At 42.0% G+C, this 25,062-nt stretch overlaps 1 protein-coding gene and 1 pseudogene across 2 annotated transcripts in view; one reads left to right on the top strand and one right to left on the bottom strand.

The window, feature by feature from the left end:
• Positions 1-1,073: 1,073 nt before the first annotated feature.
• MTA3 (metastasis associated 1 family member 3) overlaps positions 1,074-25,062 on the top strand; it is a 152,567-nt gene continuing 128,578 nt past the window's right edge. The window contains exons 1-3 of the mRNA XM_082672083.1: positions 1,074-1,137; positions 2,789-2,856; positions 11,870-11,963. Of these exons, the coding sequence (XP_082528209.1) occupies positions 1,110-1,137; positions 2,789-2,856; positions 11,870-11,963 (190 nt within the window). The 5' untranslated portion in view covers positions 1,074-1,109. The remainder of the gene's footprint in view (positions 1,138-2,788; positions 2,857-11,869; positions 11,964-25,062) is intronic.
• On the bottom strand, positions 7,942-10,052 carry LOC309833696 (tropomyosin-like; annotated as a pseudogene). The gene is made up of 2 exons: positions 9,911-10,052; positions 7,942-8,786 (listed from the first exon to the last, which is right to left on the bottom strand). The product of its transcript is annotated as a tropomyosin-like (transcript).

Raw genomic sequence — 25,062 nt, forward strand, 5'->3', positions numbered from 1 at the left:
GACAGTAAGGGATCATCTTCATGTGTATTTTACAACAACGTCTGGGAATAGCTTGGAATGGATTGGCTTCTCTAAAGAAAGTTGTTTGTGTTCATTTTGGGGCAGAGCCAGCTCAGATTCAACTCTACTTGGTTCTTTGTTTCTGTGAGGGTATGAAGGCTGAGAAAACAGGGGTTGTCTAGAGAATTCGCATGGGAAAATAATAACTTTAAAAGCTTTAGGTACATAACCAGTTAACAGTCCATCAACAGTAAGCTGATTGGCACGATCTCTTTTTTGAGGGTCTGTGGTGATGATGAACTGTAGGGCCCTGTTCCCGTAAGGGCAAAGGAAGCCCCCCTCCTCTAATGGTCTCTTCTCCCAGCCGGGCTGCACTGCAAGCCTGTCTAGAGGCAAGGCCTCCAGGTGTGGGGAAATAGGTTTTATTCAGCCCGGTTTTGGGGTGAACGCGGATAGACCTGACAACGTAGTTACGGTAGACTTGGAAGGGGCCTGTTTTTCTAGCCTTGTCCCCAGATAAGTCTCTGCCCGGAGAAGCTGCAGGCACCTGGGGTCCTCCTGGCTCCAGGGCCTGCCATCTCCAGGCCTGCCGCATTAACATCACCACGAGGAAGGCGCCCTGCTGCGAGCACTTATTTGCATCCAAGTGTTTGCACCGAGACAGGGGCTCACGTGCTCGAGGTCACACAGACTGGGTCTCTCCAGGGACAGAAGCGGGGAGGAAGCCCTGTCTCGGGGTGGGCAGGTGCCGGGGTACGCTGGTACGCCCTCCACTTCCAGTTAGGTCCCCCAGGCCGCCCCCCCTCCCCAATTCCTGCTGGCCCCAAGCGCTCCGGCCTCCCGGGGGGCCGGGAAGTCGGCCTCGCTAGCCCGGCGCTGGGGGCGGGCACCTGCTCCCACCCCTCGGCGTCCCCTCCCCTTCACTTCCCCCTCCCCTTCACTTCCCCCTCCCCTTGTTCCCTCCCTCCCCTCCCCCCCGCGGCTAGGCGCGGCGGCGGCGGCGGCGGCGGCGGCGGCGGCGGCCGGGGCTGAGGCGGCGGCGGCGGCGGCGGCAGTGGCGGCGGCAGCGGGCGGGGCTCGGCTCGGGCTCCGCGGGCGGGCGGGCGGACATGGCGGCCAACATGTACCGGGTCGGAGGTAGGAAGGCTCGGCCCGACCCGGCCCGTCTGGGAGCGGGCTCCGGGAGTGGGGGGTAGGGGCGAGTTCACCCTAACCGCTGGGAGCCACGGGCGCCCGGGCTGAGGGCTCATGGGGCTGGGGGCCTGCGGAGGGGGCCGGGGCTGCCCCCCCTCCCCCACCGTGGCCCACAAGGGGCCGGGGCCCATCCACACCCCCACATCCCAACCAGGGTTTTAGACCAGGCCTGTACTTGGGGGTATGAATTATCAGATGCCACCCCACCTCAACCCGTGAAACCCCCATGGGGGTCAGGGGCCGTCGAGCCGCCTACGAGGGTGGTCTCTCCTCGCGTGGCTTCTAGGCGTTGGGGGTTTGGAGAGAGTGGAGGGACATCTCTCCTCTACTGCTCCCCTTCATTGGGGGTGTGGGTGGGGGCGATGGGGGCCCAGCCAGGGGCCCAGCTGGATAGGCCTGTTTGCGGGGACAGGGCCCTGCACCTCTCCTTCGTCCCTCTCCCTTACGTTTCTTGTCCAGCACCCCCCAGGAATGGGGCTTAGAGGGGCCGGGGCACCGCAGCCTGGGGTGGGGAGTGGAGCTCTGCCTGGACGTTTGCTCTGCTGTCTGCCTTCTTCCCAGCCTTCTGCAGGAGAGAGAAATAAGGTCAAACAAACTTTCTCCCTACTCAAGACGCCCTCCTCCCTCTTTTCCTGGTAAAATAATAATTCAGATAAGTGACGTGTTTGTGTGTAAGACTGGCTCTTCTCTGCTCATTAGCCGAGCTCCTTGATGGATGGTGGTGGGAATGGCCTGACTAAATGAGGCCACTTTGCAGAAGGGAGACGGGAAAGAGCCACTAAGATAGACAATAACACTGCAGCCCAGCCTCTCAAATAAACACACAGTGGGAAGTTTCCAGTGAGTCTATTAGATGAGAGGAAAAACCACACTTGAAAATTTATATCCTTTTTGTTGAAAGGCTGCAGCAATTGCTTTATAACGAGACCCAAAATGGATCTGGATTAAATATGGTAAATATGGTATTAGAAAGGCTGGTTATCACCTCCACAGAGCTCTGCCTCTCAAAAAGTGACCCCTCTCCTTTTTCGCCCCCTCATCTTCCTAGAAAGAGCTGTGAAAAAGTTTGTCAATGTGCTTCTGCTCTGCTCACCTGATTTTTTTTTAAGTTGGTGATTGAAATGTACGTTGGGCTGCTAAGCCTTTCAAGATGCTCTGAATTTGTCTTAGGTCAATAGTTTTATGTGAGAAGCCTACTCCAGGGCAAATTGGATTGGAGTGAAAAGATGTGGAAGCAGTTATCGTATGAAAGACACATGTTTAGTCAGCTCTGACTACTCAATGATAAGAGGTGTCTTTTTGTTTATTATTAAAGAAATGACACATGTGGGACAGAAGTCTAGGAGAACTTGAAATGAATATGAATTAATGAATTAATTGAAATGAAAATGCCAGGAAAATAAGGGTCTGTGAATGGTAAGCACATAAGAAAGATAATATATTGAGGCTGCATTACTCAGTTTGCTTTTTACCAGGAAATGAATCACGGGCGTGCTTCATTTTGAATGTGAATTAACTAATATAAAAAGTCATAAATTGACAAATGTGAACTTTATGTTGAAAAGATTAAGCTCTTTACTTCCTTTAATTACAGATTATGTCTACTTTGAGAATTCCTCTAGCAATCCGTACCTCATCAGAAGGATAGAAGAACTCAACAAGGTATACACTGAGTGTTCTTGATTCTAATATTAAGAAATATTTGTTGCCCATTGAAGGGTAATTGGGTAAAGGGCATAAGAGGTGATTTTACTTTAAGTTCCAGACTCTTTGAAAGTAGAGATTTCAGACTAGAGAATTATGCAGGATTCTGAATATTCTTTTGCTTTTTATAATTACCTCTGATATTAAATGTTGATATTGAATATGTAACATCTGTAAGATTTCTTCAGATTGCTTTGAGCTTCTCAGAGCAGGTCACTCCTGTAACTCAGTCCCTGTTTATATTTGAAGTCATAATTTGTGTTTCTCCCTTTTTAGTTATCTTTTAATTAATTTAATTTAATTTAATTTTTAAAATTTTTAAAAATTAATTTTAAATTCATTTTTTCCTCTTTCAGCTTGAGAAGGAGGAAGTTAGGGAATATGATATTTAAGGGAATTTGTAAAATTCTAGACTAGGCTAACTAATAAGAAGACAGTTTTGGTATAATTATAAAGTGACTTTTTGCACCTTAGGCCCAAGTAAATAAAACTTTTACATCAAGGTTTGTCCCTAATCGCAGGTGTCCAGGACATCGGAAGCATTATGTGTTGGCAGTAGCTGAGCTTTCACAGTGGAGGCACTCAAACAATCATAAATGACATGGACCATAGATTTCTGATGGTTGAGGGTTACTTGTGTAGCTGGTGAGAATTCACATTGTTAAAATTTTGGGGGCTGTCTAGCTAATACCTTTCCCCCAAAATACCATCTGGAGACTCTGGTCCCGTTTTGAGTCCCAGGAAACCAGATTGGCCAAGGGCATGCCTGGCTTATGAGCGTTGAGGTCTTGGTTCACTTTTGGGGATACCCCGGGGACCTTGCATTTTAAAAATTTCCATAGTATTTGAGACCACCCCCAAATGAAGAAAATGGCCTCAGGATTAGGTCAGTCTGCGGGTGGGAACTGTTGAGATGTCTTCCTGGTATGCTTCTCTTTTATGTTATTGATGTAAGGTATAAGAATTTAGGCAATTCCAGGGAATTCCCTGGTGGTCCAGTGTTTAGGACTCGGTGCTTTCACTGCTGGGGCCCAGGTTCCATCCCTAGTTGGGGAAGTAAGATCCTGCAAGCCACGCTCGGCATGGCCAAATAAATAAATAAATAAAAGGCTTAAAAAAAGAATTTAGGCAGTTCCACACTGTTCACTGCATCAGCTTACTTGGAAACTTAACTAGGACTCGAGGAGAAATATTGCCCTATGAGACCTGTATTCTCTGGCTGCTCCCTGCTTTGTTCATTCGGCTCTAAGTGCAGTAAGCTCTTTCTTGCCTGTTGCTCTCTCTCTCTCTTTTTTTTTTGGCTGCGCCACCCGTCTTGCAGGATCTTAGTTCCCTGACCAGGGATTGAACCCAGGGCCATGGCGGTGAAGCACCGAGTCCTAACCACTGGACCCTCTTGGCTGTTTCTCATATGCACCCACCTTAGGGCTGTCTGGTTGTTCCCAGCCCCCCATACCTTGCTGTTTTCCCCCACATCATTTATCACCTTCAAATATACTTAATTAATGTGTTTACAGGCATACCTCAGATATTGTGGGTTCAGTTCAGACCACTGCAATGAAGCAGATATTGCAGTAAAACGAGTCACATGAATTTTTTAGTTTCCCAGTGCATATAAAAGTTGTGTTTATACCATACTGTAGTCTATTAAGTGTACATTATGTCTAAAAAAAGATGTACATGCCTAATTGAAGAATACTTCATTGCTAAAAATTGCTAGCTATCATCTGAGCCTTCAGTGAGCCTTCATAAAATAATATTAAAGATCACTGATCATAGGTTGCCATAACAAATATCATAATAATGAAAAAGTTTGAAATACCGCAAGATTTACCAAAATGTGATAGACACGAAGTAAGCAAATGCTATTGGAAAAATGGCGTAGACTTGCTCCACCGAGTGTTGCCATAAACCATTGATTTGTAAAAAATAACACAATATCTGAGAAGTGCAGTGAACCGAAGCGCAGTAAAATGAGTTGTGCCTATATTTTCATTGCCTGTTTTCCCAAACTAGAATGTAAGCTCTATGTGTGTAGTGACCTTTTCTGTTCACTAATGCATCCGAAGTGCCTTAGAGTAGTGGCTGGCACATAGTTAAGTAAACAGTTTTTGAATTAATGAATTTCTCAGATGTCTGATGTTAATACTTGTACATGGCTTTACTGTTTACAAAGTACTTTGATTCGTTCATTTTACAAATATTTCTGGGGACCTACTGCTTTTAGATACGCACTTTTAGGAACTGAAAGATGAACAAGATAGGTCTAGTAGTGGAGATGGACATCAGCTAAATAATTCCACAGGCAGAAGGAAAATTGCATCTGTGCTAAATTTACAAACATCAGAGCATGGCGCTCTGGAAGCATATAATCTGGGGATTCACGTTTGTCACCTCTTTTGAGCCTCACAGTACCTTAAACCTTTAAGGTAGATGGATCATGGATTGTTGTGAAGCACACTGTGGTTAAGTAACTTAAATGCCTGGGTTACACATCTAGCTGGAACCTGGATCATTTCACACTTCTTTATCATGATATTACTCTTCACTTCAAAAGTCCCTCCCCTCCCCCACATTCTCACCTTCTCCCTGCGCCTCTGCTTTCTCAAAGAGTGGTTAATATACGAGCAGTCCTTAGGGGACTGAGGGTGACTGAACTGTGAGAGATCAGAGTCTCTGTAATTTCAGAGAGTGGCAGTTTGGATGGAGTATTGATAAAAAGGAACTGCAATAGGCTAATTAATTACTAAATATTTACATAGGACCTTTATTTCTAAAGGGATGTGAGAGATCTCATTTTAAGTAATTAATTAAATATTTCTCGAGCACTTGTTATGTAGCAGGCACTATGCTAGGCTCAGGTACAACAGTGACCAATATGGACATGGTCTCTGCCCACACAGGGTCTCCGTTCTCATGAGGGAGACACATGAAAAGATGAGTTAACAGGTGTAAAGAAAATAGCGATAAATGGTGTTAACTTCTAGAAAGGAAATAAGCAAGGGCCTTGACCCTTGACATAGAGAATAACAGAGGTTGCTTCCTTTGGATAGGGAGTGAAGGACTTTAAGGACATTGAAGTTGAGGCCTAAAGGATGAGAAGGAGGTAGCCTCAGGAAGAGGGGCCACAGGAGTTCCAGAAAGGCCTTGAGCGTGTCAGAGGTCAAGTTGGCTAAGTGGGGAAATTTAACATGATTAGAAAATCCAAATAATGAATTTAAGAACACTTGATATATTATTATTTTTTTTAATTAATTAATTTATTTTTGGCTGCATTGGGTCTTTGCTGCTGCACGCAGGCTTACTCTAGTGGTGAACGAGGGGATACCCTTCACTGCGGTGCGTGGGCTTCTCATTGCGGTGGCCTCTCCTGTTGTGGAGCACGGGCTCTAGGCATGTGGGCTTCAGTAGTTGGGGCACATGGGCTCAGTAGTTGCGGCTCGCCGGTTCTAGAGCGCAGGCTCAGTAGTTGTGGCGCATGGGCTTAGCTGCTCCACAGCATGTGGGATCTTTTAGTGCAGCGAGTGGGCTCTGGTGCGCATGGGTTCAGTAGTTGCAGTGAGCGGGCTCTCTAGTTGTGCCGCACAGGCTTAGTAGTGCGGCACGCAGGCTCTAGAGTGTGCAGGGTTAGTTGCCCTGTGGCGTGTGGGATCTTAGTTCCCTGACCGGGGATCGAACCCACATCCCCTGCATTGGAAGGCAGATTCTTAACCATTGGACCACTAAGGAAGTCCTGAAGTAGACTTTTGTCTCAATTTTTCTTCCCCAGAACTTTTAGGTGCAAAACTGAATATATTGGTTGATAAACACAGTTCGACATTGTTTTATCTCTTTTTTTTTTTTTTTTTTGAGGGGCTGGTTCTTTATTTCAAAAAGACATTTATCAATGTTCAGTATCAAAACAGTTACACTATTGTTTTTTCTTTCCCCAGTTGGCCCCCAAGGAGACCACACCAAAGGGGAGTACATTTTAAGCCAATTAAGCTGTAGGATGCACACCTAACTGACCTCACTGAGCCCTCACCAAAAAGGGGAGATTGAGTAGGGAAAGAAACTGAAAGATCAGCACACTGCCAGCCCAGACTGTAGAGGGCTGTCACAGCCAGGTGGGGTGACCAGTGTGCCCCAGCCCCAAAGAAGCGAAGTTTCAAAGTAATATAAAATTTAAAAACAATTTTGTGTATAAGCTATTCAAGATTTCTCCAGGACTAACTGCTACCACACACAATGAGATGGCAGTTTTAGAGACAGCAGCTTCAGACCCAGAAAAGGGTGATGAGATGAGTTTCATATGGCTAAATCAGTGGTAGAACATAATTTTCTTTCCTTTCTTTCAAGGAGGCGGGAGAGCAAATTAAGTGGTCACCTCAAAATAAGGGGCACATGATCCATTCTGTGAGTGATTGGGAATGGGGTAGAGCTGGGACAAGGATTTGGTCTCAGAGGTCTCACCATCTTAATCTCATCTGGTCACTTCTGATGGAAAAAAAAAGTTGCCCAAAGATACCGTAAAGCTGAAAACCTGAACAGCGCTTTTTTTTTTTTTTTTTTTGGCTAACTCCTTCTGGAATCACCTTTCTGGTTTGGCAGGTACTTTTTACAGAGCAATAAGGCTTCCCAAAATGGAGTCCTTCTCTGGGCTGTTTGGCTCTCAGGAAGGCAGGCCCATACCTTTTCCCCTCCTCTACGGAGAGGGCAGTATGCATTAAGCTGAAAAGTTACCTTCCAAAAGTGAGAAAGGGATTAGACTGCTGCTTCAGCACTATGGAATTATCTGGAATATTTTACAAATGGCTGCTACATCAACAGCAACAAAAAAGGTAATTACAAAATGTGTACATCACAGCATGCTTTTAAAGACACTTAACATTGTGCTCACATTCCCTTAAACGTTGTTCCCAAAGATGCTCAGCCTCTAGCCCAAATGGAATCTCTGGAGAGAGGCAGAGACAGTTTGGCAAAAAGGACACAGGGGTGGGGGTGGGAGACGTGGCGAAAGGAGAAGGCAGCCTTCCAGTTAAAGATCAGCCGTCAGTTTAAAGGTCAGCTTCTGGCCTCAGCGGAGTCGGGGTCAGCGCAGGGCGGGACTGGGGCGCTCTGCATCTCATCCAGGTCAAGCAGAGTCTGGTCCAGCATCCTTTGTGTACAGAGGTGCTCCTCTTTGGTGCATTTCAGTTCATCTTCCAGATCATCAGTTGTCTTTTCCAGCGTGGCTGCCCATCTCTCAGCAAACTCAGCACGGGTCTCTGCCTCCTTGAGTTTATCAGTAAGAATCTTTCTTCCTCATATGTCTTCTTTTTGAGAGTACTTTTCTTCAGCAGCACTCAGACACTTCAGCTTCTGGTCCATCAGTCTGACCTGCTCATCCGTCTCTCGGCAATGGGACTCTGCCAGCTCAGCTCGCTCCTCTGCCTTCCAAGTCTCCCTCAATAATCACCAACCTAAGAGCCACCTCTTCGTACTTCCTACCTGCCTCTTCTGCAGTGTGCTTAGCTTCTTTGAGTTGGATTTCCTGGAGCTCCATTTTTTCTTCCTCTTTTAAGGATTGGTTTTCAATAACCTTCAGACCTCTCTCGCTGTCATCAGCAGCTTTCTCAGCTTCCTCTAGCTTTTGCAGGGCAGTGGCCAGGTGCTCTTGGGCACTGTCCAGCTCCTTTTCAACCAGCTGCATCCTGCGGTTCAAGGAGGCCGCGTCAGCTTGAGCCTGTTCCCGGGCCGCCTTCCTCCCTCCACTTCCGCGGGAGGCACTCGGCCCTCTCCTCCGCGTCACTGGCCTGCAGCTGCGGAACCTGGGTCTCAGCGCTTCACCGCCTTTGTGGTGGTGACCCCGGCCGTGGTGCCCAACCGGCCCCTGCTCGCCTTCGGGTTCCTGCCCCCTCTGCCCAGAGCTGCAGCCGCTTCTCACTGACATTGTTTATCTACATACCCTCTTTTCCTCTCCTCTAAACTGTACTCAGATACAGTGATGATGATCTTTTGGAGAAAGAATATAAAGTTAAAATAGAAAACAACTTCACGGTAAATTTTATTTAGTCACTGTCTAGCTTGGGTGTTGCTCTTCTAAAGATTTCGTCTGCACACATGTTGGAAGAAGGCTTTGTGCACATAATAATGAGGATACAGTCTCAGGAAGTTTTGGAAGTTATGCTTATGGATAAATTTAATGTTATTTGCTATTGATTTTTTTTTTTTTGGTGTGTTATGTTGTATAATTTATATGTTTCTTCATATTCTGTATGTTTTATTAGCCATCCAATTTGCTCTGAAATTCATTTTAATGTTTTGGGTCTTTTGGTGGGGAGAAGGGAGCCACTAACTTCTTTGAGCATCTAATCTTGTCCCCCACCCCAATCTATATTTGCACATACAAGATTTTGCATATAATTTCAGGAGATCCCTTCAAAGCCCTTTTATAGAACCCAAGTTAAGACCCCTCCTGACGTTTAGGATCTGTTGGGAAGGACAGAAATTGGGAAAAGGAAGTTCTTTTCCATCTGTTCTTTAGTTCGAGCAGACCATAGACTTTCCAAAATGGAAAGCGTTTGGTTTTTTGTTTTTTAATAATGTACTTTCTAAGTCTGGGTTAGAAATGGGCGTGAGTATGAGGTTGACTAAAAGCCCCTTATTGCTGAAGGATGTTTAACTAAACGTGTCTGACAGAATAGAGATTTAAGAGGCTGCAACCTAAATGGAGAAAAGAACACAGGAAAGAAATTGCTGTTCATTGTAGGTTCTTCTTTATACCTGTCTCCACTTTTCCCACCTGTGGGTTTTGTTCAGGTCCTTCTTTTTTCTTAAGACTACTCAGTCCTCCAGGCTTCACCTGTTGGACTCCTTTCCTTCTTTCCTAGCTAGCTAGGGACCTTCTGCCCCCTTTCCTCCTCCTTGAAGCTTTTTCTGTTCTTCCCTCAACAGGTGCTACTTCCTGCCTCCATGAGTGAGAAGTGAAGTCTGGAGGGGAAATGAAAGGAGTAAAGACAATAGTGCTGGGAATTTGTCAGGAATGTTTTACTCTTATGCTTCAGTTGTGGGGAACCGGTGAAGGTTTCTGGGTGAGGGACGTGATTACAGCTGGGCTTTGGAAGGTTGGAGACGAGATGACACGTGGACAGGCATCTTTGCTGGAGCAGAGGCTCGGTGAGGGCAGACACCATGCATCCGTGGTGCTTAGCTTGTGCAGGGGCACATAGGAAGCGCACACAAGAAATTTGGTGACTTTATATATACAAAATATTTAACTTAGGTCTTCAGAGCTATACTTCTTAAATTATTTGTGGTGAGGATTTTAAGAATTTTCAGTATCTTAGACTGCTTTTGTAAAATTTAAAAATGACAGTAGAAAAATGAAATTTAAAGTAGGCTTATAAAAATGCAAGCCCCATTTTTCATTATTAGATTCAATAGATATAAAATTAACTCTCAAATACTGTAATTCATTTAATTTCTGTACTCATTTCATTACATAGTAACAGCTGTGGACTGGGCCTTGGACCACAATTTTAGTAGCTCAACTTTAGAGGAATGTTCGAAGGGAGGGTGTGTGTGTGTACAATAGAGAAGAAGAGTAATACTGTACACTGCCTAATAGCCAAGTGTGTGCGTGGTTCAGAAGAGAATATTTATTTTGAACTATGCCCCTCCACCCCAAGCAGGTTCAAATAAGAATTTAATTAGCTTTACAGAGTATCCCTATTGGAGGAACTCACCAGTAAGGTAGAAAAAAAACACGTATGCCTTAAAACTCTTGCTTTGGGTTTTTAACATGCTTTTATTGTTTTTTAAAATGTTTATTTATTTATTTTCTTATTAGTCGTCCATTAACATGCTTTTGTCTCAAGAAGACAAAAATGATAAAGCACTGATAATTGAAGTCATTGATAGATTTTATTTACATATGAATATTGGACTGCTCATTTAGCAGATTGCTGGATCATTACTTCTGGAGGATGTATTTGATCACAATATTGTGAAATATAGAAGCACTTTGGTTAGGATGTAATATGATTTCAGTTTTAAGGGGTAATATTTCTACAAGACTATTTCTCACTTTAAAATACTGCCGCTGAACTTCATAAAACTGACAACTTTACTGCAGCACATATACTTATTTCTTTTTCTCTGAGTGTATCTGTAAGCCCAGAGAAATTTTGAAAATATGTTCTCAAATTTGTTTGAAATTGGAAATGACAATAGCATTTTATTGTAATCTTTGTGTTTTTACAATGAACTCTAGTGAACAATTGACCTTGAAATCTCTCAGAATTCATAAAGAATAGGAGGGTAGGAGCCTGGGCCCCAGCTGCAGTAAATTACAGCCTAACTGAATATTGATCGTATTCTAGACTGTAGTCAAAAAGAAATAAGAGCTTCAGTGTTCATAACTCAAGGTTTTTAATACTTTCATATGTGAAGGTAAAGTAAGTACTACTAAGAATGTTGACCGTTATGGATTCATGGACTCCCTTGGGCTGAGAATGCATTTCCAAGTTATCTGGTCCACCTCACATGTTGACTGCCCTGCACCTGCAGAGCTTTACCATCAGTTGAACGTGAGGGTGTTTAGGATGGGGCTGGGTGATTTTGCACTTAGCCTGTGCCTCAGGAAGAGGGTTTGGAGGACTATGTTTAACTGTCTTTTAAGTTATGTTGTGGCTTTTTAAATTTTGGGGATTAGTTTCTTAAGGTTAATCATAGTTAAGTATGGTTTTAGTCATTAAAGCTCTCTGATCACTTTAGTTTAATTTTTAATTGATGCCAATGAGTTATTTTATGTTTGACATTTGTTTCACTTGGCACTTTTACAAACGTTACTCGTCCTGATTTGAATTTTTAAGCTCTCTGATTACCCTGCAGTTGTGGTTGGCACAATAAATGACAGTGATCTTACAATTATGCTGTCTCTAGTTTTGTTTTATAAACTACTTGAATCTAATATTCAGTATAGATGACTTTTATTTTTCTTATTTCTTAGACTGCAACTGGCAACGTGGAAGCAAAAGTAGTGTGCTTTTATAGACGACGAGATATTTCCAACACGCTTATAATGCTTGCAGACAAGCATGCTAGTAAGTTAATTGTCTTTTTCTTGGAAAATTAAAATGTGTTTTGAGCCTTTTGTTTTCCATGATATGAGGAAAAGTACTTTATGTTACCTGTAGCTTTTTGGTTTCCCATTTGTCTTCCTCTTAGTTTAGATGGGAGTAGGTTTTTGGGTGGTTCTTGGTTTTAGTATATATTTTTTAGGATGCAACATATGTTTATTAGTTAGTCGAAATGTTGAAATAGAAGTCTTTGCACATAGGCTTTAGTGGACAATTGGAGCAGTGTTTTGCCATCTCCAATTTTCCATGGCGGTTTGAAGGTTTGAATATGAGGAAATTTTTACTTCACTGGTATTTTGGAGGACTTCTTTTTCCCTCCTCTCTAAAACAACTGGGTTGTATTTACAGTTTTTAAAATTCTGAGTATTTATTATATATTTATAGTATTAGGTATGTGTGGAAAAAAAAGTTTGCTAAAGAAAGAAGCGCAATGTGATAGATATGGAAAAAAATTCCTGCAGATAGTAACTCTGAGCATTTCTTTGTAGTTTAATCTTCATTGTGTGCTTCTCCCTCTGCAGTCAACAGCTTTGACATATTTTAGCCCCTTTGATTTTTTTTTAAACAATCAATAAAAAAGTGATCTAAATTTTAAGAAAGAAGTATAAATACTTTATTTTGAAAGCCATTTTTGTCCTACAAAATATGTAGTGAGACTAGGACCATATGTAAATGTATTTTTCAGTTTAATACCGTAGTGTCTCAAACTCTGGTCTTGGGGTTCCTGAAGCTTTTGAAATGTTTTGGTAATGGGGGAAGGGAGGCTGTTGGCACACAGGTTTGTTCTTTGTCTGCCTGAGAATGATTTCCCCACTGGATGTCTGTCTCATAAGTTAAATTCCTACTATATTTTCTGCTGTAGTTCCTAGAGTTTTTCAGTTTCTTTCCATTTTTGTAGAGAAAGTGTTAATTATGATATGGGTTATTCTGTAGTATTTACAAATTGTATATTCACAGATTCAGGGTAATCATATTTGCTCCTCATGTATGAGACCAAAGTGTTGCTTTTTAAAATGACATACTAATCAGTTATTTTAGCTATACCTGAAATCTAGAAATTCAGTGTGTTACTAAAGTATCTATGCAAAATTATTTGGATTTTATTCACCATTTACAACATAAACTTAAAGATAAAATGTCTCATTTATATTCATGTACTTTTGGATTTAATTTAGCTTCTAACATAGCTTCTAAAGTTGTTGTTGCAAAGGTAGTGAGGTGTAAAGATGGTTGGGCGTCTGTTGACTGTTCATGGAGGGTCTCAGCATGGCTGCCTTTTTTGGTGCTGTCTATTTTAGGCTTGTAAATGTAGAAAATCAGGCTTTTTAGAATTAATGAGGCTCTTAGTATTGACTCAGAGAAATGAAATTTTAAGAAACTTAAGAACCAGTGAAATTATATAATGGCAGTCATGCAGTTTAAAGAAAGACCTGGGTTCAGATTCTGGTTGGTGACTTGCTGCTTGCCTTAGGAAAATGTCTTAACTTCTCACTCATCTGCATTTTCCTCATTTGTAAAATGAGGTTGAAAAAAATCACCTCTTTTTTAAAGTAAATATTTATTTATTTATTATTTATTCATTTATTCATTTTGGCTGCGCTGGGTCTTAGTTGTGGCACGTGGGATCTTCGTTGCGGCATGCGGTATCTTTTTTAGTTGTGACTTGCAGGACGTGCGGACTTCTTAGTTGCAGCATGTGGGCTTCTTAATTGCAGCATGCGTGCAGGATCTAGTTTCCCAACCAGGAATCGAACCCGGGCTCCCTGCATTGGGAGCGTGGAGTCTTACCCCCTGGACCACCAGGGAAGTCCCCATTTTGAATCATACATATTTTACCACAGTTAAAAAAAATTAAGGGTGGGAATTCCCTGGTGGTCCAGTGGTTAGGACTCTGTGCGTTCACTACCAAGGGCACAGGTTCGATCCCTGGTCAGGGAACTAAGAACCCACAGGCCACGAAGCATGGCCAAAATTTTTTTTTTTTAAAAATCTAAAATTGTATACTTTAAGGAAAAAAATTAAAAACAAAATTAAGGGAAAAATTACGCCAGCATTGATGTGAAGCTTAAATGACCTAAGGAATGGCTTATAATGGGTGCTTAACAAATGTCAGTTGGTTTTTCTCTCTCTGTGATTTGTAGATCATCTCTTTGGGTGGATTACTTCTATCTACATTTACCTGTTTTCTTCCATTATTTATTGATTTTACTCTCAACGGTAACTATATGTCCATATACAGTAGAGTTAGAGGTATCAACTGTATTTCTGTTTTTGTATTGAATAAAACTTCACATGGGGCAAATAAAATTGCCTGAATGGTTCATGCTTTATAAAGAGGTTTTAAGGGGGATTAATGGAGAGAGTGTCATATATTAGAAACATTTCAAAACTAGAGTCCTGGATGTGGGTGCCTCTTTTTTTTTTTAATAAATTTATTTTATCTTTTTATTTTTGGCTGCATTGAGTCTTCGTTGCTGTGTGTGGGCTTTCTCTAGTTGCAGTGAGCGGGGGCTACTCTTCGTTGCGGAGCGTGGGCTTCTCATTGAGGTGGCTTCTCGTTGCGAAGCATGGGCTCTATGTATGTGGGCTTCAGTAGCCTCAGTAGTTGTGGCTCACGGGCTCAGTATTTGTGTCTCTTGGGCTCTAGAGCGCAGGCTCAGTAGTTGTGGCGCATGGGCTTAGTTGCTCCGCGGCATGTGGGATATTTCGGACCAGGGCTAGAACCCATGTCCCCTGCATTGGCAGGCGGATTCTCAACCACTGTGCCACCAGGGATGTCCCTCATTGTGGACTTCTTTAAAACTTTTTATTGCAGAAAATTTCAAACAGAGAAAAGTACAGAGAATAGTATAATACACCTGATGTTTCCATTATTCTACTTTAACAGTTATTACTACATGACCAATTATTTCCTCTAGACCCCTACTTGTCCCATTATTTTGAAGCACATCAGAGAAATCTTACTTTTTCATTTGTAAATATTTCACAATGTATTTCTGAAAGATATGGCCTCATTCAGACTTACAGGAAATGCCAAGAATATACAAGGAACTCCAGTATGCCCTTTACCCAGATTCAACAATTAACATTTTGTCATTTTTTATGTATATAATATATATATTCTTTATTATATATATATTTTTCCTGAACCATTGGAGAGTAAATTGGAGACTTTAGAGTGTTTTTCCTAAATGTACGAAAATTCTCTTACATAACCACAGTGTAGTAAACATCTCAGGAACCCTAATATTTACACAAAGCTATTGTCTCATTCGCAATCCTTATTCAAAATTCGTGTCTCAGCAGTGTTCTGCGTAGCTATGTATTTTTTCCTTAGTCTAGGATAAAATCCAGAATCACATGTTGTATTTTATTTTAATTAATTAATTAATTTATTTTTGGCTGCGTTGGGTCTTCATTGCTGCACGTGGGCGTTCTCTATTTGTGGCCAGCAGAGGCTCCTCTTTGTTGCAGTGCGCGGGCTTCTCGTTGTGGTGGCTTCTTTTGTCACGGAGCACGGGCTCTAGGCACGCAGGTTTTAGTAGTTGCAGCACGCAGGCTCAGTAGTTGTGGCTCGCGAGCTCTAGAGCTCGGGCTCAGTAGTTGTGGTGCATGGGCTTAGCTGCTCATGGCATGTGGGATCTTCCCGGTCCAGGGCTCGAACCCGTGTCCCCTGTATTGGCAGGTGGATTCTTAACCACTGCACCACAAGGAAAGTCCCCACACATTGTATTTTATTGTCATGTATCCTTGATATGGAACCAGCTCAGTCTTTGTGTTTGTTTTTTTTTTTTTGGCCGCGCCATGCGGCATACGGGATTAGTTCCCCGACCAGGGATCAAACCCGTGCCCCCTGCAGTGGAAGAGTGGAGTCTTAACCACTGGACTGCCAGGAAAATCCCTTTGTGTTTTGTTTTTGTTTTTCTTTTTCACCCCCGCGGCCTCTCACTGCTGTGGCCTCTCCCGTTGCAGAGCACAGGCTCTGGACGCGCAGGCCCAGTGGCCATGGCTCATGGGCCCAGCCGCTCCGCGGCATGTGGGATCTTCCCGGACTGGGGCACAAACCCGCATCCCCTGCATTGGCAGGTGGACTCTCAACCACTGCACTACCAGGGAAGCCCCCCTTGGTGTTTTTTGACCTTAACGTTTTTGAAGAAAACAGGCCATTTATTTTGTTGAATGTGGCTCAGTTTGTGTTTCCTCATAATTAGATTCAGGTTATGTATTTTTTGTAGGGATGCCATAGAGGTGATGATGTGTCCTTCAGAATCCGTTAGGACAAACCCATGTAATTGGGTTTGTCTTAATAATGGTGATGTTAGGTTTGATGACTTGGTAAAGGTGGTGTTCCTTTGTATCCAGTAAGTTATTTTGGGGGAGGTACCTGGCAACTATGTAAACATCTTGTTTTTGGTCAAACATTAATGCACTTGTTTTAGCATCCATTGATCATTTAGGATTCTGTGTAAACATTACTGTCCTTGAATATCTAGTTTTCACATTTTTTCTTTTAGAATATTTTTTCTTTTTTTTTTTTTTTTTTGTGGTACGCGGGCCTCTTACTGCCGTGGCCTCCCCCGTTGCGGAGCACAAGGTTCTGGACGCGCAGGCTCAGCGGCCATGGCTCACGGGCCCAGCCGCTCCGCGGCGTGTGGGATCTTCCCGGACCGGGGCACGAACCCGTGTCCCCTGCATCGGCAGGCGGACTCTCAGCCACTGCGCCACCAGGGAAGCCCAGTCTTTTAATCTTTGGATACATATTATTTCATATTCTCTCTCTCAGTATTTTGTTGAAGATAGCAGGTGGTTAATCCTGTTGAGTTTCTTTTGGCTTGGAGTTTGTTCATTGCATCTCTCTTGTGTCCTTTACCATGCTTCTCTGTAGATGGATAGTTAGATACAGATTCTAGAGGATCGAATCTAGGTTTATTTTTCTGGGGTGTGGGTACAAGATCACTTCATGGGTAGCATTGTGTACTTCTGTCATGAGGTCTGTAATGTATCATTGCCTGTTTCTCTATTTATTTATTTTATTATTAAAAATTTTTTTTTTAAATTTAGTTTGTTTATTTTTGGCTGCGTTGGGTCTTTGTTGCTGCGCGTGGGCTTTCTCCAGTTGCGGCGAGCGGGGGCTACTCTGTTGCGGTGCGCAGGCTTCTCATTGTGGTGGCTTCTCTTGTTGCCGCGCATGGTCTCTAGGCACGCGGGCTCAGTAGTTGTGGCTCACAGGCTTTAGTGTACAGGCTCAGTAGTTCTGGCACATGGGGTTAGTTGCTCCGTAGCACGTGGGATCTTCCCGGACCAGGGCTTGAATCCGTGTCCCCTGCACTGGCAGGTGGATTCTTAGCCACTGCACCACCAGGGAAGCCCAGTGTTAAGTTCTTTAACGATGGTTTTGATCATCTTTACAGCTTTCGTGTATCTTGTTCATTATATATATATATTTGCTCCACAAGTGTTTGTAGCTTTAAATTTACCAATGGAACAAATTTGAAGAGCAGCCAGGCTACCAGTTGTTTTGTTTTAGCATCTTGGTTGGCTGAAAAGAGTCTGTGGTGTTTATCTATCTGTCTATCTATCTATCTATCTCTCTATCTGTGTCTGTCTGTCTGTCTGTCTGTCTATCTCTCTATCTGTGGTGTTTTAAAACATGGTCCTCAACTTCTTCGACATTCCTTCCGTTGATAGATGAAGTCCATGTCTTCTCCGCTTGGATCTGGGTGGGGCTGTGACCAGAACAGTGTTGTGGAAGTAATGCTGTCTGACTCTTCAAGGCTAGGTCAGAAAAGGCCATGAAGCTTCTACCTGGTTTTCTTGGAATGTTTGCTCTCAGGATAGTTCTCCTTGGAACTCAGCCACTATACTGTGAGAAAACCAGGCTACATGGTGAGGCCCTTTGTAGGTGCTAAGGTTGATGGTCTGTCCTATGTGAGCCCAGGTGCCAGACATATGCCTGAACGAGCCACCAGCTGATCCAGGCTCAGCCATTTGAGTTCCTCTTGAGGCCCCAGTTATTGTGAAGCAAAGACAAGAGTTCTGTGCTGTGCCCTGTCTGAATTCCTTACCCACTGAATCAGCAAAGTAGAATGTTTGTTTTGTGCCACTAAGTTTTGGGATGATTTGTAACTCAACAGTAGACGATATAACTGGAATAGGATCATAATAGGTTTTTCTGTAATGGGATATTTTCAGTGACAGTTTGAAATCAATATTTAAGCTTATGACTGCCAACTAAAAGTATTTAATGAACTATTAGTTTTCTTTAAGTAAACTTCATTTTCTTTTGACAGACTGATTAAATGAAGAGATTTTTGCCCCAATGCCTTACTCCTTATAAATGATTTTTGGTCACTTTGAGCACAAGTCAGGAAAAATGCCCTCTTTATTATTCTGAAGTGAAATTTATTGATAGTATAACTTATACGTATAATGTAAAAACAAAATTAAAACTCAGTATTATGTTCTGACTGCAATATAAAAGAGAAAAAGTTTATAATATATATAATAGGATCATATATACTGTATTTCAGTATGTGTAAATGCTGAGGCATGACAATAGTGGAAGCTGTAACGAAATTGTGGAATGTTTGCATATATGCATAGAATCACTAGCAATACAGCGGTTATAAATTAGACTGATAGTTTGTACTAGGAACTCTAATATTTCCTGAGATTTTTTTTCAAAATGGTACTATTGGTAAGTTTTGAACAAAACAAAATACAGTCTTTTCTCTTTTTATATGATGGCTACATTGCTGGAAAAGTCAGTTATATTAAAACCATTTTGTGTTCTCATACATAGAATGGAATTAGTTCTAGTCTCAGGTAACAGAATCATGTTTTTCACTTACATAAATGTCCAGAGGGACATTTCAAAGTCATATGAATCATGGACTGTCCTCTGCTGTCTACCTATATATCTATGGGATATCTAACATCCTTGTCTTCCATCTATGAAATGTTAATACTGCTCCCATTGTGGTAGTACTGCCACCACCTCACCCTTTCCAAAGGAGTCCTTGGGGTGTAGACTAGTACCCATTTAAGAACCAGGGCACTAAATGCAGTATAATAAAACAAAAACTATGTCTGTATTGTTGACTAACACATTTGCTGACATTCACTGTAACTTTGGGAACATGGAAGTTACTCGGTATGTACAAATTAAACAAAAAAAAAACTCTTAATAGTTTACCTAATTCCTCCAAATTAGAGATTAAAGTTGCAAGTAATAAAAAAGTTAAAAGTTATTTATATTCAGCTAGGATTGATACGGGCTTTTTAAAATAATTAATTAATTAAGTCTATTTTTGGCTGCGTTGCATGCGGGCTTTCTCTAGTTGTGGCGAGCGGGTACTACTCCTCATTGCAGTGCGTGGACTTATTGCAGTGGCTTCTCTTGTGGAGCACCGGCTCTAGGTGCACGGGCTTCAGTAGTTGTGGCACATGGGCTTCAGTAGTTGCGGCGCACAGGATTCGTTGCTCCACGGCATGTGGGATCTGCCTGCCAATGCAGGGGACACGGGCTCAGTAGTTGAGTCTCGTGGGCTCTAGAGAGCAGGCTTAGTAGCTGTGGCACACAGGCCTAGTTGCTCCGCGGCATGTGGGATCTTCCCGGACCAGGGATCGAACCGATGTCACCTGCATTGTCAGGCGGATTGTTAACCACTGCGCCACCAGGGAAGTCCCTTCCTTATACATTTGAAAGTTGACATCTAAAATTTTTCATCAAAAATTTAAATAGTTGTGGGCTTCCCTGTAGAGAACAAATGTATGGACACCAAGGGGGAAAATGGCGGGGGGTGGGGATGGTGGTGTGATGAATTGGGCGATTGGGATTGACGTGTATACACTGATGTGTTTAAAATTGATGACTAACAAGAACCTACTGTATAAAAAAGTAAATAAAATAAAATTCAAAAATTAAAAATAAATAAATGGCTATGGAATTCCTTGGCCATCCAGTGGTTAGGACTCCGCGTTTCCACTACTGGGGGCCGGGGTTCATCCCTGGTCAGGGAACTAAGATCCAGAAAGCTGCTTGGTGCAGTACAGCCAGAAAAAAAAAAGAAATACTGTAACAATTTGCCTACCATCACAGGTTAAAAAAAAAGCGTGAACAAGCTCCTGTTGAACAGTTTGAAATTTTACGCGATCCCTTTCTCTCCTTGAGCTCTTTTCCATTTTGCTTTCTCTGCAGTATTCTAGCCTAAATGTATTTTATGCTTGAAAAGTTTTGTTTATCATCATATTAACTCTCTGCAACAAAAATTCAACATAAATTAAAATTTTAAAACACTTTGTATTTGTTGACTTTATAAGGCTCAGTCTTAATTTCTTTTGGATTTATTATAATTATAGTACAATTACTGTAAAAAGTTTGATAATTACTAAACATAAAAATACATTTTTACTGGAAGTCATCTCTTAACAAGATGGATGGGGATTCTTCTCACGTCATTTAGTTAACAAATTCTTGCATTAATGTAACTCGTTGCTAGAATGAGAGGGTTTGGTATTGATTCTGTTCCTGATTTTTGTGTTTATAGGTGTAGTTTCTGACAAAATTTTTTCATCTAAGTAGATGAGAATGGTGATGTTTTCCTCATTTATTCGTTTATCAAATATATTTTGAGCTCCTCCTGTGTTATGAGACTCCTCTAAGTTCTGGTGATAAGCACTGAACAAGCAGAAGTCCCTGCCCTCAGAGTTTACAAGTGTCTCTTTGTTCTTCTGAGTTGTATGTGAAAAATCATATAGCAGTTTTTCATCAAAAGTGATTTTTAATGATTTAGCAGCTGACAATTCAATTATGTCCTACTTCAGTCTTGTTGAAAGCAGAGAATTTGAAACCACCAGAGTTGGAAGAGGTTTGTTACCCAGTCATTAGTCATTCATGGTCTCATTTTTTGAGAAGCAGAATAAAAAGGCTTTACCAAGACCTAACAAATGACTGTTAATTTTACTTCCTACTCTTTGACCTACATAGATTGTATCACTTAGGGGTCTACCAGATGAACAACTAGTTGGAGATTTTGTGTATATATAAATACATAATATCCTGTACACGTATGTAATCTCCAACTGGTTTGTATAAATATATAAAGAGATTTATTTATTGCAAAACGAATAAATTATTGTGGGTCTGGCCAGGTGGGATTTCTTATTCCTCAGGGAAATCTCAGGGTTTTTTTGTTTGTTTGTTTTTGTTTTTTGCGATACGCTGGGCGTCTCACTCTTGTGGCCTCTCCCGCTGCGGAGCACAGGCTCTGGACGCTCAGGCTCAGCGGCCATGGCTCACGGGCCCAGCCGCTCCGCGGCATGTGGGATCTTCCCGGACCGGGGCACGAACCCGTGTCCCCTGCATCAGCAGGCTGACACTCTCAACCACTGCGCCACCAGGGAAGCCCAGGGGAATCTCAGTTTTGCTCCTGAGATCTTTCATTTGATTGGATGAGACCCACCCAGATTATTGAGGATAATCTCCTTTATTCAGAGTCAGCTGATGGTAATCCCATCTACAAAATACTTTCACAGCAACACCTAGTTAATATTTGAATAACTAGGGACTATAGCCTAGCCAGTTTGACACATAAAACTAACCATCACAGGGACCTTATTTAAACCAGTATACTCAGAAAGGTTTGGGAAAGTTGAAATAATGTTCATTTAAATATACCTTTGCGGAACTTCCCTGGTGGCGCAGTGGGTAAGAATCCGCTTGCCAATGGAGGGGACAGGGGTTCGAGCCCTGGTCCGGGAAGATCCCACATGCCGCGGAGCAGCTAAACCCATGCACCACAACTACTGAGCCTGTGCTCTAGAGCCCGCGAGCCACAGCTACTGAAGCCCACACACCTAGAGCCCATGCTCTGCAACAGGAGAAGCCACCACAATGAGAACCCCGCACACCACAGCGAAGACCCAACATAGCCAAAAATATAAAAATAAACCTTTGCATTTTAAATTTAAGTCTGATAAAATGTTTGGATCTTATACCATTTGTGTACTTATATATTTAAATATATATGACATGTAAATTGATATATAAAGTATAATATGAACTGTATTTAAATATCTGTACATCAGATTGTTGGAACTGTGGATTTCATTTATTCAATGGAAAATGACTAACAGTAAAACTTTAATGACAAAGCCAGTCCTTATTGACAAAAACCAGGCAGCTAAATCATACTTTCTGTCAGTCTTTTTCCAATTTTAATAAATGAGTACTGTGCATCCCCAAGGCAACCATCTCCTTCTGAATTCTAAGATAGATTCCTGGATAATGCTCAGAGCCTTGCTGTGATGGACTAAGGCCATCAGCATTTTTTGCAGACTCTGTTTTTTTTTTTATCTTGGGACTGTTCAGGAGTGTTTTTTTTTTTTTTAATAAATTTATTTTATTTTTGACTGCGTTGGGTCTTCGTTGCTGCACGTGGGCTTTCTCTAGTTGTGGTGAGCAGGGGCTACTCTTCACTGCAGTGCACGGGCTTCTCATTGCAGTGGCTTCTCGTTGCGGAGCATGGGATCTAGGCGCGCGGACTTCAGTAGTTGTGGCTCACGGGCTCTAGAGCACAGGCTCAGTAGTTGTGGCGCACGGGCTTAATTGCTCCGCAGCATGTGGGATCTTCCTGGACCAGGGCTTGAACCCGTGTTCCCTGCATTGGCAGGCGGATTCTTAACCACTGTGCCACCAGGGAAGCCCAGGAGTGGTGTATTTTTTTATTACCATCCAGGGGTTGGAAAAAGTGAAGTCTTTAAGTATAAATTGTTCGTATATCTATCAGTTGATCAACAGGTAGATATCTGATGCCATAGTCTCAAATATTTCTGAATTCATAACATGCTAACGTTGGCCAAAATACCCCAATTCTATTACCACACTTTGCTGTGACTAAAGTATGTGTAAGACACAAAACTGTATTCTGCGAATTTCTGATATCTTTATCGTGTCCGTTTTGTCACCAGTGGTCTCCTTGTTTGGTGCTCTGGTGGTTTTTACTCCCTTGGGCTGTGCTGTACTTTAAGATTTAGAGTGGTGGGGAGGTAAGAAAAGAGTGGTGGAGATGAGAAGAGAAGGATCCTGTGCTAGTTCTCAGGCTAGTACATGTGGAATTTGATCTAAAAGTTGATTTCCTTAAACCTGTGTTTCTGTGTATCCCTTACAGTGTCTTCTGTACCCTTAGAAGTGTTCAGGCTCACCTTTTGAAGACTTCTGTTAACACTATACCAGTTTTCCTGGGCCTTGCTTTTTTCTTATCTTGGAGATCCTTCCATATCTGTATGTACTTTAATGGCTGCATTGTATTCCACAGTTTGATGTTTTTACTATAATTTAACCAGTCTGTACTGGTGGAGGATTGCGTTTTTTATCTTTTGCTGTCAAATAGTTCTGCAGAGTACATTATCATTTAGCACATGTTATGAGCACAGCATCTATATTTAGGATAGATTCCTAGAATTGCAGTTGTGGGATCAAAAGATTATGCATTGTAATTTTTTTAATTATTATTTTATTATTATTATTATTTTTTTTTTCGGTACGCGGGCCTCTCACTGTCGTGGCCTCTCCCATTGCGAAGCACAGCCTCTGGACGCGCAGCCTCAGCAGCCATGGCTCACGGGCCCAGCTGCTCCGTGGCATGTGGGATCTTCCCGGACTGGGGCACGAACCCGTGTCCCCTGCATCGGCAGGCAGACTGTCAACCACTGCGCCACCAGGGAAGCCCTGTAATCTTGATAGATATTGCCAGATTGCCTGCCTCAGCCAGGGTGTCAGTTTAGACCTATCAGCAACAAATAAGTGTCTATTCCCTCCCACCTGTACCAATATAGTTTACTATCAGGCCTTTGATCTTTACTTAACCTAATAGGTAAAAAATGATACCTTGGTATAGTTTTATTTTACATTTCTTATGAAAATGTGGCTTTCTTATAAAAGCCACTTTTGTTTCCTTTTCTGTGAACTGTTTATATCATTTGCCTTTTTTATATTGAGTAACTTCTGCTAAATTAATGTGTAGTGGAAAAAATCTTCAGTTAACTCAATAAATACGGTTTTGTTTGTTTGTTTTTTTGGAATCCAAGCTCTCTTTATTTTTGGACTACATTTATGTTTTGCTTTGCCCTTATCTAAATTTTTTTCACAAAGTGTCTGTGGGTGGTGAGCTTTCTAAATCTTACCGTCATACTTAATGCTAGTTGGTCTCTTTATAGAATTCTAGGTTCAAAATAGTTTCCTCTCAGAACTTTGAAACAATTAACTCCATTGTCTTCTGGAATCCAGTGTTGTTGATAACAACTCTGATGTCAATATAATTCTTATTCTTGTAACTCTTCTTATTCTTAACATGTTTTTCCCTCTGGAAAAACACAGCTTTAGATTTGGCATTCTGAAATCGTGCCAGAATATGCCAGAATATTGTCTGCATGTTGCACTTACTTCAGTAAACCATTCTATGTGTTTCTGGTGAATGTGTTGGAGTGAGGGAGGACCTGTAATTTGTTTTCAGTTCAGGGATGTTTTCTTCTAGGATTTCTATTTCTTCGTTGTCCCTCTATTGTCTCTCTTTCTGGAATTCCTAGTAACAAAAGTTGTGACTTCTGTTAACTGATCTCATTCTTTTCATTTCTTAGGCCTTTTATGTAGCTTACTGGAAGAATTCTTTGATTTAATACTCCAGCTCACTTATTTGATCAACAGCTGTATCTATTCTGAATTTATTCAGCTCAGTTGTTGAAACCGTAATACTTCCAAGAGTAATACTAAAGAGAGAAGGGGAAACACAAACAACAACAGAAAGTTACCCTGGTATTTGAAGAACCTTTTTTTGTGCTTTGACCACAAATTTTATTAGCAGGGATAAGGCTAAACATATTTGATTTCTAGATATCTGTTGTGTATTCTTCTGAACTTTGACATTATGAGAACATAGCCCATAGATCTGTTGTATCTTAGTCTATAAAGTATTTAGCTGCATAGACCTCAGCCTTTCTCTCTCTCTCTATTTTATTTTTAACAATTTATTTATTTTATTTTCTGGCTGCACTGCACAGCACG

The sequence above is a fragment of the Grampus griseus genome (genome assembly GCF_964374135.1).
Source record: "Grampus griseus genome assembly, chromosome: 15".
In the NCBI taxonomy this organism is placed as follows: domain Eukaryota; kingdom Metazoa; phylum Chordata; class Mammalia; order Artiodactyla; family Delphinidae; genus Grampus; species Grampus griseus.